This window comes from Parambassis ranga, chromosome 21 (genome assembly GCF_900634625.1).
Source record: "Parambassis ranga chromosome 21, fParRan2.1, whole genome shotgun sequence".
In the NCBI taxonomy this organism is placed as follows: domain Eukaryota; kingdom Metazoa; phylum Chordata; class Actinopteri; family Ambassidae; genus Parambassis; species Parambassis ranga.
In genome coordinates this window covers 6,727,408-6,745,957 of record NC_041041.1, presented here as the reverse complement: position 1 = coordinate 6,745,957, position 18,550 = coordinate 6,727,408, and the positions used below count along the sequence as shown (strand labels likewise).

Below are 18,550 nucleotides of genomic sequence, written 5' to 3'. Positions count from 1 at the left end.
AATGAGCACAGAGATGTGTCCACGTCTGCTGAATGTGACAGACTAAAGACAAATGAACACTGTCTGATGGACCCCTACATAAAGCCCCGCCCCAGACTGCAGTTCTACACTGTTCGTATCATCACAGCAGTTTTTACTGCTTTTGCTGCTTTCAGCAGGACACAAACACTGTAATGCATCAATTTTCAGAGCTTTTAAAAAGTGTGGTGCTGCTCCTACCTGTACTAACAGTAGTAGCAATATTACTGCCGCTAGTACATCAGACAGCTGCCATTACTACTACTAGTCTTACTTTAGATGAAACTTTTTGGAGAATTAGACCATCCAGATAAATGCTATGTTGTTGATTGATAAAATCTGGATGAAGGACATTTTATTTTATTCTATTTATTTTATTTTTATTTTTCAGTTTCCCCCCTGAGGGGTTGCCACCTTACTGTGGTCAAGGGGGTGGGACACCCAAGCTGGACAGGTCTGAAGGCAGAGGCCTGACAAAGTGCAATCCACTTCTCCAGGCTGGCTTTTAACACAGCTAACAACCAAATTCAGCAAGGAAAATACTGTCACTATAAGAACAGAGAAAAAAAGTGCTTTAACATCAAGTGTACACATGATGCCCCCTTCACATTTCTGACTGTCTAGAACTGGCCCTGCTCTGCAGCAAAGGGAGGGAAGATAAAGTTAGCATGACCTTTTCATTCAAAGGTCAGTCCTAAGGCATTTATTAGTTTCTGATGATGTAGTCAAACATTTCAGACCTTATTTTTTTGGGACAAAATACAAGGAACAGTGTTGCATTACGTCAGTTTCCTGCTACCCAGCCTTGTATTAGGGGTCTATGGTTAATTTGATTTTCACTATTTGGCCAAAAGCAATAAAACAGATGCTACAGATGTTAGATGCTGATAGTTCACTCATTCTTTTTTTAAATTTAAAGAATTATTAACTAATTATTAATGCTCTCACTCAGCTTTTTAGAGTAATAGACAGATAATATATCACTGCTGTTCCTCTGGGAGAATGTGTGCAGCCTGCACTTTTGAAATATATTTACTGGTTGTTTCATTTAGAATTCTAGGGTTCATCAAGCTTTTATGAAACAGACCCTCAAAAGCTCAATAAATGCAAAACATGCAACCACACACAATTCTCAAGTCGCACTTGGCAAAATAACCTCCAGAACAGACATGCGTGAATATCACTGACATGCTGACAGACACACTGGCTGATAGTAGTAAATGACTGTGTGCTGAATCTTCATTGGTGAAGATGAAGTCGTCTCTGATCACTCGACAACTACCATCAACCCCCATGAAATGAAATTAGATGAAAGAGAACAGAGTGAGTCACTGTGATGGATTAACACATGGTGAATGTGCTCATGTATACACACACACTGGAGCAGTCTCTCTCTCTCCTCTATTTCTCTCTCTCTCTCTCTCTCTCTCTCTCTCTCTCTCTCTCTCTCCTCTATTTCTCTATTTCTCTCTCTCTCTCTCTCTCTCTCTCTCTCTCTCTCACACACACACACACCCACAGGCACCCTCACTGTGCTTCAGCCTAGTTTCATATCAGCAGCTACACAAGCCTCAACTTGTAGTGAACCACAAATGGGAGCTGGTTTCTTTTTACCTTCCTCCCACTAACTCATTCTCGTAATGAGAGGTGGGTTTTTGCTGGAAAAGAGCTGGTTTTAGAATGTTTATAACTGTTCCCATGGGATGGGTTTAAATACAACAGTAGTTGTATAGTTTAACCTCCTTTTGCAATTTGGATTTGTTTCTACCTTATTTCACATTTCTCTGCTCAGTAACTTTTCATGTAAAAGTAACTTGCAGGTTACAGTTATACGAAAAGGGAAACCAATGATAATAATGGTATTAATATTAGCAGGAACAACTAATGACATGAATAGGACATGTCAGAAGATGTGGAACACTTCTCAGCTCACCTCAGGGAAACAGGAAGCACAAAGATGACATCTAAAAGCATATATTGGACTATTGTTACAGGTGGGCCCAGAATAAGCACACAACCATATATCAGTATAGAAAACAAACAACACTACTGTGCACACAAACTAAACTGTGCAGACCTGGGTCTGTTACTTATAGTCAGTTTGCGAAGGAGTCTGTTTCTCTGGAGCGGAGTGTATTCAGTTCAATCCTACCAGATTCTGAAGTTGTTCAGGTCACAGCTCTTCCTCAGGAAGTCTTCCTCAGCATCTCTTGTACTCCTCTGTGAAGTCCTCCACAGTCTCTGCTTATTGCGAAGATCTCAATTAACCAAAAAACATGACCTATGGATGAGGTCAGAGAAGAATTACCTTATGTTAACTCTATGAACATACAATAAACTTAAAACTTATTATCACCATCTCTGTTGTACAATATATGTAGTCCTCCTTAGTATCAAATTTTAGTTCAGAAACAAATGCAATGCCTAGCCTAGAGTCACAATTATAGTAAGAACTCTATTAGCATACCAATAAAACAATATAGATCAAGTCAGAAAAGAGACCCAGTCACTGATGCTCCTCCCTAATGTCTGCAGTCTGCAATAATTATCACTGCTGACAGGGAAAATCTACCAGCAGAATCAACACATTGAATGAAAGTGTTTATGCGTCACAAACCGTGTCTGCTTACGAGCAACATGTCTTACAACCAACAACATATCCCGTTTGGAAAGTTTAACAAGGCTAGCAGAATCAAATGGGGATTTACATGACAACATTTAGCACATAAGCTAACGGACTTTAGACGCTAATTTAAATGCATGCTGGCGAACCTTCAGATGCTAATTTAGCCGCGTGCTAGCGGGCATTTAGACGCTAATTAGCTACAACTGTTAGCACACTCACCGGGGCAATGCATCAGCACACAATCTGGCAATGGCGTCCTTCCTACTCTGCGCACAGGCTGCTCCGACGACATTTAGTCCACACCGCCGTTTAATAATGTCACATAATGCATACATTAATAAAAGGAAACGCCGTATTAACTTTGTACTTTTGTACCGGTTTCCCTCGATTTTTTAACCACTGTTGCTGACGTTACCGGACTGACTCTAGTCTGTGTTTTACTTCCGCTGGCGTGACCAAACAAGGTCAAGGGGAGGGCTAACACGTCTGATTGGCTAGATGAACGAAACCTTCAGTTTATTGAGTATTTCACATTTTAACTGCAATAATTTGAGCATACAATCATTAATTTGAATGGATACTCTATTCATATAGTTATTTATTTGTCTGTCCTTCATTTAGCTTATTTCCCATGTGGGTTACGTAAACATCACAGAGCCATGTTAAATGAGATAGGTTGAAGAAGACATATGAACATAAATAATTTATTGTATTAAGACTGAGAAAATGACTAATTTGAACTTTTGTGCATGGTGAGTTTAAAGGCTGAGGCATAAGCACATGTGGAGTCAACAACATGCTGACTGCAGATCACTGTCTATGTGTGATTTACAAGAAGGACATAATCCTTCTTTTTTTTTTAAGTTGGATTGTATTTCTTGCTTCCAGGAACAGAAAGGGTGAAGGAAGTTGACTTCCAAACTAATCCAACCAGTTTGTCTGTTCTCACATGTGTGGTGGTAAGAATGGGAACTGCCAAACCATGACATTATATACACATGACTGTATATGTTTTTCTTGGGATCCTTTAATATGGTAGTAAATGATGATAACATTCTCAGGGGAGATGATGAATCTAGTAAGAGGAAGGAGCATGAGCAACTATTTGGCACCCACATATATATTTCACTTAATATCAAAGAAAAATTACAAGCAATAGCCCAGATAAGAGTGGCTTGAATCAGAGGTCGGATATTTGATATAGGTTTAAGGTGATATCTTCAAATGCTGACCACATGTGGAGTGTTCTGTGTGAGTCTGCTGGTGATCATCAAATCATCATCTGCAGCAGTTGTTTTTAGCAGCAGACACACACAGTGTGTTCCTGCTGAGTTGACAATTAACAGCATTTCTTTATCTGCAACACTGAAAGGTTGCACCCCTAATTCTCCTGATGAGGGTAAAATATTAAATATCCACAGACTGCTGAAGCAGCAAGAGAGCAGATAAAGGAGAGTGCACAGCATGTGCAACCATGCGTGTCTGCACAGCTTGCATGCACACACATGCCCTTACTTTGTTTTTTTAACATGTATGTATGTGTTTTTTTAATCTGTAACTAGAAGACCAACAGTGTAGTAGCCAGGAGATAAACTGTAAATGAAAATCTCTTTGAAAATGTTAGATGTAATTGGAATAACTAAAGTAATGAAGCTTCTGTATGTAAGAGATCAAACACATACAGTATGAACTTCTGTCTTACCTGCTACATTTGAGTCCTTGTCGCCTAATTAATGATCATGGAAGAAATAATTCTTGTAATAAAATACAAAATTCATTCATTTATTTTTCATGGGACATTACAGATGCCTGGGGGCACCTGTTAATGTAGAGTCCTGAGAGTGAATAATGCATTCGCAATACTTACTACATACTAAAACTACTAGAAAAATCACATTTAAATATTTTGCCCTAGTCTGTTATGGGTTTTTCAGCTTGTGTGTGCCCATGTCCCCATTAGCACAGCAGCAGACCCCTTCCCACCACGTTCCCAGGTGCAGACAATACACATTTTTGCAGCGTTTGGCAGTTTTTCAGTGGACACACACAGTGTTCAGCTTCATACTGTACGTGTTTGTGTACTGTACTCAGCATATTTTTAGGCATTTAAAATGATCTGTCTTCCTGCTGCCATGTAATCATGGGGTCAATACAGTACAGTTAACATACGTGCAAACCCACTCTGACACCTCTTTACAATCAGAGTGGAGTACTGGTTCCAACAGAGTCCATGAGGCTTTTTTGTATTCTATTCACTTCAAGTTGAAAATCTCTTAACATTTTTTTGGAAGGTGTTTCTGTCTTCGCCATTGTTCTTTTCAAGTAATCAATCATATGGGCAAAAAAAGAAGCTTGCTCTAGCTGTGTGGGTCTCTGCTGAGCTGTAGGAGGAGATGAATTACTTCAACAAAGACAGACACGTGCATTTGTGGAAGCAGATCATCCGGATCTGAATGTTGCTGACGAGCGTAATGCTTTCTGCCTGAGAGCTGCTGAAAAGTATTTTTTTACAGTACACTTAAGGTCCTTTTATTCAATCTGCAGCCTGACAGTAAACCTAAACATATGTCATAAAGAACTATCTACAGGCACAAGAACAAGTAGTCCTGCAGCAGATGGCCTGACACACACACACACAGAGATACACACACACACCCCACAGGCCCACAGAGCCCTGATCTTAACATCACAGAGCCAGTCTGGATTACATCAAGATATCCACGTATGATTCTTTTTCCTTGCAGCAGTTTCTTGTGGAAGTCACAACTCAGCAGCAATAATACATGTGCAGTGTTAGATGCAGTGTGATGTAAAGCACACACATTTTTAATGTGTGTGGATGGATACATAATGAGCGCCCGAGGCATGATTTACCTCCCCTGGGTTTACCACCGTTACTTCCTCAACCTCACTGCTCTTCCTTCCCATTCATGTACTTCACACACTCACATCTCACACACTCACACTCACACACAGGAAGCTGTGGATTTCCAGGAATGTGTTGGGGTGTCAGGTTGGAGGAGGGTCTGTCCGCTTTGTGTTCCTGCCACACCTGAATGTAATGACAGCTGGCATGGCAACACACATACAATAGCTCAAAACATCTTTTTGAATGTAACATTTTTTTTAAAGAAAGAAATGTACAAATGTATCAGTGCAGATGTTTTATTGTTGATATCCTGTTTACACATGCTGCGTGAGTCTGACCCTGACCTTCACCCTCATGAATACATCATTTAACATCACCTCTCACGTTAATCTTCACATTAAACCCCTCCACATTGATTTGTTCACAGCAGGCTGTAAGTGGGAGGGCCAGTGCTTCATGCATAGTGAATGAAGCAGTTAATGGAGCAGTTAATGGTTTTTCTCTGAGGAATAGACAGCTACAGAGACACCAGACAGAGTCAGAGGAGAGCAGCAAAGAATGATGGTCAACTCCTTTTCCACAGACCTACATTATTGGGCTATAATAATACAACAGAAATTTGATCGAAACCTTCAAGCAGTTTCAAATACATAGTTAAATCTTATAATCTGTTTTTCTTAATTTTTCAACAAAGAATCTGCCAAAAATGAAGCATCTGTAAGTGTATACCACACAAAGATACTTAGCCACAGTGACTAAAAATGTGACAGGCATCTAGAAACTGGCTTGGGTTTAAAGGGTTAAAAAAGTAACTATTTTGTGGTTATCTTCAGGTTTTGAACTAAAGCAGAAGCCAACCTGAGGATGGGTGTAGTTGTGATTATCTGACACTGTAAGGTGGAGTAGCGAGATGCTGGTCTTCCCTCCAGCACAGAGACAGGAAGTGACCGCTCCCCACCCAATTGTTTTCAGGAGGCAATGCCTTGGATTTTTTCCTGTCAGGGAAGCCGAGGATCTCCCACCTCCCAGAGCTGTAAAGTACCACTACAACTACAGCTATGCTTATTTTGTTATTCAGGCCTACCAAAGTTAGGCAGTGTCTTATCCGGCTATGGAAGCCTGAATGTTACACAATGCCACAGATTTTATACGCAAACAGGCAGGAGGTCCTTAAAATCAGTAGGATATGCCTTTTTGGGAGCTTCTCTACATTGTTTTGATTTATCCAGCAGCTGTTGAGATATTTCAGTCTGGCTTAAAATGCAGTTACTGTCATATGGAGATTTATTAGAGGTCTGATGACACTACATCAATCTTAAATCATAATGTTCACATTTTTAGATCTAAGCCTTGTGCAGGAACATTCTTCTGACTCCTTTATTTGAAGGTGGTCTTTGGGCAGAGGTCAATAGATGTAAACTTAACTCTACATCAGAGGAGGTTATGCCTTTGCAGTGGGAAACCTGATCACTGAGCACAGCAGGAAGTGGTCTTTGTTTTTGATATCTGACACCAATGAACCGGGCTGTGACCGCCGGCTGCCACATCGTTTTACACACTCAGACCAAGACGATGACGTGAGGCATTACATCGTATGTTTGTACGTGTAACTTGAGTATTTTATGGTGTTGCAGTGGTGCAGTTAAGGATTGAGGTCATAACTTTGTGTCAGTGTTTGTGCCTAAATGTTCTTTTTTATCAGTTTCTCATCTGCTGCAGCTGTACTCTGCTAAGATCAGACAGCCTCTCTGAAGTTTCTCTGTGGAGCAGAAACTCCACTCCAGACTTCTAACTCGAGATGTAATCCTACATCTCCTCCCTCTTCAACACATGGATCCATTAGACGCCAGTACTGGAAAGTTACCTTTGAGTTTTGGTGCACATATTTATGTTAAGATCAGTCCACATCAAAACCCATGACTTCCCCTGTGGTGATATACAGCTAGATTGTTTTATTGATTGATTTTTGAATAAGACTCACCAATAAGTGAGTTATGGGCCTGGAATTATGTTTTTAATATGAACCCTGTGTTTAAAGATCATTCTTTCTTTATTGTGTAACAAACATACAACATACATGTCTAATGGATTGGGGAAAGAAAATGAGTTCATCTCCTGTATTTCGGTTCATTCTGACAGACACTGAACCCACCGAATAAATAAACAGGAACAGTCTCTCATCCCTCCAAATGTAGGCCAAATTCACCCCCAAAACACACACACACACACACACACACACACACCTCCATCTTCCACTTAAATCCTTCCAGCATCATACTGGCATCCAGACGCGCACACACATCCATAACCAGTTCGTTGTGACAAGCGCACACACTTTCCATATCCTTTTCCTTCAGGCTTATCCTAATTCACCATGAAGCACATGCCAGCATATATAAATAAATGTTCACATATGCTCAGATACACACACACACACACATGCACGCAACAAAATAAATCCACATCCAGACGGATGAAATGCAGTGGCTTCTCTGCTCAGACGTAAACTCGCTTACCCAGGTGTGACACTGTGATGGTGTTTACACTGGGTATTTGTTTGTGATGATGCACTTAATGAGAATTATTGCAAACAGAATTAGAAAGCTTCTGGTTCCACAAATCTTGTTTTTTTGCCTTCATTATGTGCATATCATTCATGTTGATATCTCTTCATAGAAATAGAAATGACTCATTCCTGTAAGTACAGTATGTGAGAGTCTGTGAGGACCACAGACCCTGCAGAAGTAATAATATTTAGATTTTTAAAGGCTTCATTACCCAGACTTTATGTAGTCGCAGTAATCGTGTTTGTGTGTCTGTGTGGCTGGTGTGTGTGTGTGTGTGTGTTTTGATGGGAGTGGGAGGTATTCTGTGAGCACGCCATCCCCTGCAGCCCTGCCAACGGCCACACACAGACACACACACACAGTTTGGTGATATGCTGACAGCAATGAAAGATGTGGGTCAGTGGTGGGGGGGTTTGTTGTTGCATTTGATGATGAGGCGTGTGTGTGTGTGTGCCAGCAGCAGGGTGGTGTATGTTGACAGTGTGGCTGGTGAATTGCCAGTTTGAGGAAACTCCCCCCTCTTTAATCCTGTTAATGCCTCTCTGTGCCAGCTCTCTTCCCCTTTTCCCTCTGGTGGTCTTTTTTCCCTTTCTTTCTATTTTTAAATGTTGCCCCCTCCATCTCTCACCCTGTTTGTTCTGTGTCACTCTGTTCATCGGTCTGTCTTCACTGTAAATTCTTCCTTCCTATCCTTTTGCTAAAATCAGTCTCAATCAATCTCACTTGGATGCCTTTGTGGCACATATTTGTCTATTTAATCACCTTTTGTTGGTTGGTTGGGTTGTTTCTATTGGTTTTTATGGAAAAGCAAGCCTTTTCTTATCTGTAGCATAAAGGTATTCTATTTGTTGTTGGTTTTCATGACTTGACTAAAGACAACAACATGTTTGTGGTATGTGTCAAAACAACAGTGAAAATTAAAATGCCATTTTTTGTTTGCAGATCAATATTTTGTATACATATATATATATATATATATATTTGTACAATAATTTGTCTGTGGCTATAACCCCACCTCATAATCATAGCCCCGACCCTGTAAATCCACTGTATGACTAATCCATGACTGTCTGCTGGTCACTGGGTCAGACAGACAGACAGAGAGAGAGATCCCCCCAGCTTTTTATGCACACACACACACACACACACACGCTGCTTTTGTGTTGTGTGATTGCCAGATGGAATGCAGCTGAGGCTGTACACTGCTGCATGTTATGGACAACTACAGTACATAGCATCTGTACATCAACGGTGTTTATGTGGGGTCCCCTTAGTTCTAAAGTAGTTGAATGGGGTCCAAATTACACTAACTAATACAGTGACCAGTAGACAGACAGTCGCTGTTTCTTATCAGTTGTCTCACAAAAAGGCAGTTCATATTTGATTAAGTTTGTCTTCAAATACAACATACAATTAAATTGCAATGAAACATGCAAAATAACCTATAGACAGTTCAGGTGTGGCAATGCTGATTATAGACCTGAAAGACTTTGGGCATTGGGGAGATAACTGAGGGTTTTATCCTTATATCCCCCAAATGAAGTACAATCTCATGTTGTTTCTGTAGCTACTGTATTTTCTAACACTGTTGAGCTAAGTTATGACTTGTGTGTACATGTGTGCACATGAAGAAGAACCTCTTTCTGGGTGTTCTCCTTGCGTCCTAATTTTCTATTCGAGGAGGCAGGAAAAAAGTGGGACGAGCAACAGAGCAGCAGGAGGATGGAACATTGTTCCCCACTGTGACATGAGTAAATTATGAGACAACAAAAACAAACACACTGATTGTTTTCTTTAGGTTTGTTCTGTCCTTAAAAGGAATTAAACCTCTTTGTCTGTGTGTGTTATAGTGAGCTGTTGTGCACACACACAGAGAGTTAAGTTGAGTACGGCAGTTTGAGTTGATGTGGGTGGATGTTCACTTGAACTACTCGTGCTCTGTTATATAACAGGCAGTTCACGTCAGTTGTTCTGGAGAACAAAACATAGAGATTCAGAGACAAATGAAGTGAAGCGGGACGGGGAGGGTGACTGTCTAAGAGGGAGGACGGGGAGAGAAGAGTGAGACCTCCAAACAAGCTCTCATTTCAAAAACACAAATATTGTAGTATACATATATAGTGAGCTTTATTCAGTACTCAATTCTTTATGCCATGGTAAAATAATAATTATGGATTTAGTCATTCATGTTATCATTTAGCCTTGTCTTCATTCAGGGGCTGCATCTGATAAAAGATGCAAACTATGACAGCGAGGCATCTTGTAGACCTTCAAAATTGCGCCAAGCGTTAAATGAGACAACAGAGATTTAGCCTATAGCTTCTGCTGAATGCTGCACTACTGGAAAAACAATAGTGTAGACAGGAAGGAAGTGTTTTTTGACCTGTAAACAAGACTGTATGTCTGACTGTAGTGTTAGCAAAATGTGCGCAATTTAGCAGCCGTGCAGATATATGGGTGTAGTTCTGATAGTGGTAACTGTATGTTGGCTTCCAGACACAGCTCATTTCTCACTTTTTTCTTAAAGATAAATCAGAATCAGAATTAGAAATACTTTATAAATCCCAGGGGGTATTTCCTATAATGCTTAAAGGGATGAAAACAGGAAGTTTACATCGTTTCAGTGTGTTATGCTCTGGACCTCTTCACTTGTAAACCTACATTATGTCGAATAAGTGCAATGGGAAACATATTGGTTAAGCTATCAGCTAATAGCACTTGCAGTGCACTCATTGCGTAGTGCTTAGTGCATTTATTTGACATAGAAGCAAATCTGTGGTGATACTCAGCCATGCTTTGCTTTTCAATGATTTCCAGACAGATTTATGGATATTAATTAAAAATGCACACTGTGTCATTCAAACTCCAGCTGTCTTGTGTGTGGAGCAAATTTCAATATTGAACCTGTTTTTAAATCCTGCTCCTTTAGCATGATTTTGCCTTCTATAAGCACATTGATAAGCACAATTCATTATAACTGTCACAGTGAGAGGAAGTCCTGATATGAAGAAGGTCAGCGTGGTCTACACTGTTTTTTTTCTACTGTTACTTCTGTCAGTAGACGTCTCTGCTGGTAGTAGAAATGGTTTTTCAGAGGCCAAATAAACACATGAGGAATGTTCCAGTAGCACAGGAAAACAGTTTGGTTGGTGTGTGTGTGTGTGTGTGCGTGCACATTTTCCTGCCATAAACAGACCTTATAAAGCCAATCTCAAGTGTTTTAATAGGCCTTTTTTGTGAATGTGTGTGAGGTTGCGGCAGATGGACATGGGTCGAGAAATAGGTCACGCAGAATTCTTGTGGGAGGACAAGCCATTCCCATACACACACACACACACACACACACACACACACACACACACACAATCTATGTTTAGACCTGGCAACACAGACTGCAAATATGCATTTTTTGCTCTCAGATAAATATGAGAAACACACACACTCGTGCCCACATATTTGTGTAGCCACTGATGCATATATCATCACACACATGGATGTATTCACAGACATGTAAGTCTGCATCGATGCAGAAAGCCTTACATGGTTGTCATAGCGACTTCAATTTCTGTTATCCTGCTTTTATATCTTTTGGTCTTTTTTTCTTACCCTCTGTTGTGTAACAAATGTATTTTCTGCCTTGTCTTTGTTTAGTCCTTCTGTTGTTCTAACATTTTAATTTAACTTGCCCAGAAAAGACAGGTTTAGCTATCACAAATGCAGCAGGTTCTTCCTTTATTTTCCTCCCCAGTAGCACCTTCAACATCCCAAACCAGCTCCACCCGTGAGAGCAAACTGTTTCCTTTTCAGTCAGCAAGTGGTGAGAACATTGCCAAGAAAAACTACTTCTGTCTTTGGGAGGACTCTCATTTCTTACATAAAAATGCCTAACCTTAACCTCACTCCAACACATAACCAACATTTTATCCCTCAAACATTTGGTATGTGTTATGGGCTGTAGGACCAGCCAACATATCATCATAGCTTTATGTTAATACTGATAGTAGTAATAGGTGGATAACTGTATTCTAGTGAGATTTATTAGGTCATGAGATCACACCATGATCCATCTAGCTGAGTTTGAAGCTATTGGTCTGTGGTGATCCACAGTGTCCTGTGCAGTTCTGCTCTCTCTTGAGATTAGTGCTAAAAGTAAACAAGTAAGTAACTGTTGTGTCCGCATATTACCTTAGTTTGTTTGAAAAGTGCCATTTCATTTGTGTGTGTGAGTGTGTTAGCTGACATGTGTGAGTAGTTATGTGTGTGAAGCAGTAACCGCAGAGCCACTGCAGTCTTCACTGTGGTTTTTCCCTCAGCTGTATAATCCCTGACTCTTCATTTCCTCTCCTTATTATTCTCAGGTTTGTTCTCATTACTCCTCCTCTCCTGTTATCTCACTATTTGCTTTGCTTTTTAGTTACTGTGGTCACACTTTTGATAGTTTTTGAACTCTACAGTTTTTGTTTTGAGATTGTATTTATTTTGGTAGTGTTGCTTTGTACTATTTTTGTACTTGTGTGTGTGGAGTAAAGCCTGTCATTACTTTACTGCAGGGAGGAGACCTGCCTTTTCCTGTAGAACCAGAGGATGCAGCTGCAGCACACACAAAGTGTAGACTTACTTTAGAGGTCTCCAAACAACTGACTCTGCAGAATCTAGATTTTAACAAATTGGAACAGCTTATTAAAAAGCTGAAGAAATCTTCTAAAAAATGACCAGTGTTTATGTAGCTAGCACCCTCCTGTGCTTGTATGAACCTGTTGCCATGGCATCCAAGAAAATGGAGTGGGTACCTGTTGCAGTCGGACAACAACACCAGCTCATAATGCTTAATCAACACATACAGTGGTTATCATATATACACTTTAAATAGATGTGAACTTTGTCTTTCTTTATCTTCTCTTTGATTTGACCTCCATCCCTTCCTGTTGTCCTTCCTTCCTTTTTCCTTCACTGTTGTTGTTAGTTGACAGAGCTCTGTGCTAATCAGTGGGCAAGAAAACATTCTTGTGTCTCAGCTGCTCAGCCTCCACATTCCTGCAGTGTTTGTACAGTGCATGTCTTTGTACAGCAACTGTTCCATAATTGCTGCTGGTCACACAACCACAATAAATGTGCCCTGTGTTTTTGATTGTCTGTAAATCATAGTTAGTTTGGTTACTAGACCTGGGTTAACTAATCTGGTGTTTGTGCTAGATTCACACGTCTGGTTGTGTAGGCTTCAGTGAGCCCATTACCCCAACTCAGGTAATTTCCTGATGATACTACCAGCTAAGGTGCTAAATAGTTGTATTTTTGTGGTCATTGCCTAAAGGAGCATGTGTGTATTACACCTTTTCAACTAAACATAAGCTGATTTAAGTTTGGTCTAAAGTTCATGTCGTCTTCTGGCACATTCTCTTTCAACTTCTGGAAGTCTAAGATCGCACCTTGGCAGCAACACAGTGACATTCTTCATTACCCTGCTGATGCCATTTCCTGCTCATAGGAGAGGGAGAGTGTTGCTATTAACACAGGAAGCCCCACGCCTGCCTTACAGGGCGTGGTGTGTATATTTGTGATATTTGTATTTACAGATAAAGGACTTTCTTTATCCTCATAAAGAAGACAAACATGTGGACGGCCATCGTTATCAGCAGCTGGAAATCAAACCTGAAGCTGCTGTGCTGCCATCTGATGCTGCAAGTTCAAACATGTTAACTGGAGAGAATTTGGCCTCTTAACTCAGCTGGCGTCCCATGTAAAGGTTTTGAGATTTAGAAGTTGTGGGAGAATCTCAGAGGTTACAGGAGGACTGATTGATTACTGGTTTGATTTCCTAGATGCCCTGCTATTTCCTGTACAGCTTCTAAAAGGGAATGGGGGCTTTCTGGGGGTTAGGGAAGTAACATAGACCATGTGGAATTGGTTAGGCAGGTTATTTAGTTGTTGTGTTAAAGGTAGGGTAGGAGATTTTGAAAACTTAGTGAGAGTCAGCCATATTTTTAACGTAAACACACGCCCCTTTCTCTTGGAGTTCACCCCGAAGCCACGCCTCCCAACCAGTCTGTGACTTCGGCCATCATGCACGTACCTATCTGGTGCAGGAAGAGAATGACAACCAGCCAATACTCCGCAGTGGTGCGCCTCGCTGGATTGGCTGATGTTTTTAGCGTTTTATAGCTTCCACAAATGATTCATATTTTTCGTTTTAAAGCAAAACTGCCGAACTAATTGGTTGCTATCGGATTGTAAAGAGAAGTTACACTAATTTAACAAAAAGCGCATCAGAATGAAATCTCCTACCCTACCTTTAAGGGAATAACAAAAACAACAACAAAAAAACAATCAATAAGCAACACTCAAATAAACAAGTAACACAAAAAAGAAGCCAGGCTTACTACGGCAAAACAGCATGTCATAACATGACAAACAAGAGTTCAAGACAGCAGCCTCAATTTAAAAATACTGAGAACAGTCACACTAAACGATTATGTCACATTTTCCCTCTTGGATGACTCCACTGACTTTATTTAAATATAGTACTGTCTGATAAACCTGCTGAACCCAAAATATGCAGGCAGGTTTGAAGTGTGGTATTTAAAGTAAATCCTGCACAGTATTACTGTGACAAACTGTCAGAACATGAACAACTCCAAGACTCTGATGACCTATGCTTTGTAAAGAAAATAGAACCAAATAAATACTGATATTTCATGAAAAAATGAATCATTTATTCTAAAAAGCATAAAAACGGGAAAATCACAACAGGACTACACATGCCCATGTGGCTTTGACAGTAGTAGTAGTAATAAAAGTGAGTGAAACAAAGAGTGTGTGTGTGTAAATGACCTGAGGCTTTTATCATCACATCATGTGCTGACACATTCAAATGTAAACTGACAGATGTGTGTCTGTGACATCGAGGTGTCCCTAATGTGTCTCTCTTCCTCTGTCTGTGAGGTTTTTAAGGTCACAGAAGTGTTCATCCCACATCCCACTTTTTAATTAGGAGGTCAAAGAGACTTACAAACACACGCATACACACAACTGTCATGACTAGCTGTATGAGTTGCCCTGCTGCCCTTTGCTTTTAGGATGAAAGTAGGACTGACTGGCTGTTTGTTTTACACTCACATTGTTTTAAACAGGTTTCAACTGTTGCCTGTGGTGTTGATGATCTTATGTATCTGTGAGTTTCAGCAACAGGAACACCTTTGCTCATGGCGATCAGTGGCCTCTCAGTCTAGTTTGATTAGTTTTGAGAGTAAAGGTAAAGGTCTGTGTTTTTCTAAACATTTGTTGATTACATCTGTTCCTCTATCTGCACCCTGAGGCTTTGCTCTGTAAATTATAGGTTTATTTAGGGAAGATACTGAACTAAAGCTGAAGGTCAATCAGCACCCTACACCACTAATGTGTCTTCTCATGTTTACTAATGACTCCACAACACTAAACCTGATTCGTATGAAAGAGGACGTGCTGCATCTTAATTTAACTTTTAACTCTTGACTCCTTATACTGAATACTACTACTTTTTCTATGATTGTTGCCACCAGACCATATGAACTCTTGTTCTTTGTTTTTGTTCCCTTAACAAAGAAGAAATGTTTCTTAGAAGCCTGAGAGTTCAGCTGCTGCAGAACAATGTGGAATAATTGTCCTGACATTTCTAGGCCTTATTTGGCGGCAGCTGATAACTAATGTTGATGCTATTGTTGCCAGGCAACAGCAGGATGTGATGTCACTAATCCTGGCCTTAAACTGCTGACCTCTGCCCCTCGGACAAATACTGACTGCCCTGAATCTGACAACAGTTGTCAAACTGTGAATTTTTGAACCCCATATTTTCAAATGTAGGATTTGATGTCCAAATGTACGTCTTACTAATTGTGTTAAAGTACTCAAAGAGATTGTGTTAGTTCCATTAAGGGTTAAGGACTTTTTTCAATGAAAATTTATTCCAAACAGTGGAAAAATGTTTTAAAACAGCTTGGGGTTCAAAGGGTTCAACAGCTAAGCAGATTTTATCAGAATGTTGTGTCAGAGGAGAGTCAATCGTTGGTCTGACTAAATCCCCTTTTTTTTTGCATTCATACCGTGTGATCTCATATTATCATATAATGACATACTGCAGTGTGGAGTCTGCTGGAACACTCACTGAGACATTTAAAAAAACTTTCACAACCAATTTACTATTGCAGCGATCATTTGCAAATATAACAACTAGGATGATTTACTGCAGTACAGAAGCTATAAGAGGTCGCCCTAAGAAACAATCACTGACTGATGTCGTAGACCAATCAGCATCCTGTAAAGTTGGAGAGAAGTGACTGTTCAAAAAGCCCTTCCTTGTGTGCTAGCAGTTCTTTTGTTAAATATAAACATGTTTTTATCTGCATAGTTTCTGTTCAGATGTCAGAAATCTTTCTCCCATTGTGGAACTAATAAAGGATTATCTTATCTCAGTACAATTTTAAGCCATTAGCTGTGTTTCAATGATTAAACTTGCCCCGGAGATAAGGTGTTAAAAACACATCAAGCAGATGCATCCCTGTTTGTTCTTTAGATGTCATCTTCTGATCTATTATTTTTTATGCTGCAGATCTGTCAAAGAACCGACTGACTGATGTCCCCTCGGAGGTCTGCCACCTGGTTGCCTTGGAGACACTGAACTTGTATCATAATTGCATCAGGACCATCCCAGACAGCGTCATCAGCCTGCAGTCGCTCACCTCCTTAAACCTCAGGTATACACATCGACACACTACTGAATTTATAGTGTGAAACAGAGGCTGTTTACCAGATTCTGCATCCTCTGTTGCATTCTGGGTACTATGCATCAGTGTTGTTTATGAACTGTAAGCTTATTTCCCTCTCAATATACACAGGCATCCTTCTGTTTAAGTGCCAAAATTAAACAGTCAGCTGAAAAATGTTACGTTCATAATATTTTTTATGTGTACTGTTCATTTTTCCAGAAAACTCGCTTCCATTAGTTCCACATATCCCAAACATTTTTGCAATAGAAAGAAATAAAGTTGAGCTTCAGATACACACTCTCGTGCAAAGTGAGACGTTCTTTTCTTTCATGCACTATTTTTTTCATTTAAGTGGATGAGAATTGCGTAAGAGAGTGTCCTCACAGAGATACAAAGGCACACGTGTGTGTAGCTGTAGTCAGAGTTGTGCCTGCATGCTCTGAATACAGCACTGAATCAGAGTGACGAAGCAAAAATAAAACGGCATTATTGTGCTTTTAATGTGAGCAGACTCTGGCATTGTGTGTTGGCTTAGGGTCGCAGCGCTTCCACTGATCTGCCTGTCACTGCAGGTGTGTATGTGCGTGTGATCTCTAACTGGTGCTGTGCTGGTAGAGGAGGTCATGGATTTGTGTGTATGTGATGCACCAAGCTTGTTAAATCCAAAGCATGCCAAGTGTCAGCACACACAGCTGGTGTTCAGTACACTATAAGTTGACTCACACACACAGAGCTTCACACACAGTGCGCTCTGTCACACACACACACACACAGCTTCACACACAGTGCACTCTGTCCATGCTGTGTTTAAAGGTCAAGGTGTTCCTGCTGTCTCTGCTCTCTGCCAGAGAAATATTTTTGTCTCCTGATTTATTTTACATGGACCACCGCAATATCAAAGCTGCGTGTGCAATGCAAACATTCCTGCAGATCCTTTACTGCATTCTGTCGTGTCACTTTTGTTAAAGTTTGTCGCAACTGTCAGGCTTTGTTGCAGCATCAGCATCATTTACACAATGCATCTGATGCTCCTCATTATCTCAGCTATGAAACCACTGCCTGAAGCACTCTCTGTGTTACTCTCTAGTCCTGTGGACTCTTATTAGCTGCGAGTGCAACATTTGAGGAAGTGATGTTAAACTACAGCCAGTTTATTTTCCAGCTGCTCCAGTGCAGCCTGAAATAAAACTGCATAGGCACAGTCTGACAGTCTGCCATGTTTCCAGTCATGGTGCTGTCACAGAGTGCATTGATAATTTAATGCAAAATCACACTTCTCCTCTCCAGGAATAAAGAGCAGTTTTATTTTTAGGGCCTTTAAAGTCAGACAGCTCACATCTGAAGTACTTCTTTTAGTTAGCTGTTTTTTTTTCTTTACACAAGGCTCTATTATTGTTCTGGATTTTGTATTTGTTTTATGGTTATTTGACAGTTTATGGTCTTAATCCTCTGCTATTTATTAACATTTTTTTAAAAATAACACAGATTCCAGCCATAGAAGAAACAAAGGATTCCTCGTGTGACCCACTGTGTTGATATATTGACATGAATGGAAGTAATAAACTGACCAACAGATGGCGATAAATACCCAATAGGATTTTCAATTTGTTAACAAAAACATAATCAAAAATAAAAAAAACTTTTTTTAAAGTGAGATTATTACAGATATTTTTGCACTTTCTGAAGGTGGAATATGGAAAAATGGAATGTACAGAAATAATGCAGTCTCACT

At 40.1% G+C, this 18,550-nt stretch overlaps 1 protein-coding gene across 4 annotated transcripts in view; it reads left to right on the top strand.

Moving 5' to 3' along the window:
- Positions 1-18,550, top strand: part of lrch1 (leucine-rich repeats and calponin homology (CH) domain containing 1) — a 47,720-nt gene that overhangs the window by 2,333 nt on the left and 26,837 nt on the right. For all 4 annotated transcript variants that reach the window (XM_028393186.1, XM_028393185.1, XM_028393184.1 and 1 more), the window contains exon 2: positions 16,662-16,806. In XM_028393186.1, coding sequence (XP_028248987.1) covers positions 16,662-16,806 — 145 coding nt within the window. The remainder of the gene's footprint in view (positions 1-16,661; positions 16,807-18,550) is intronic.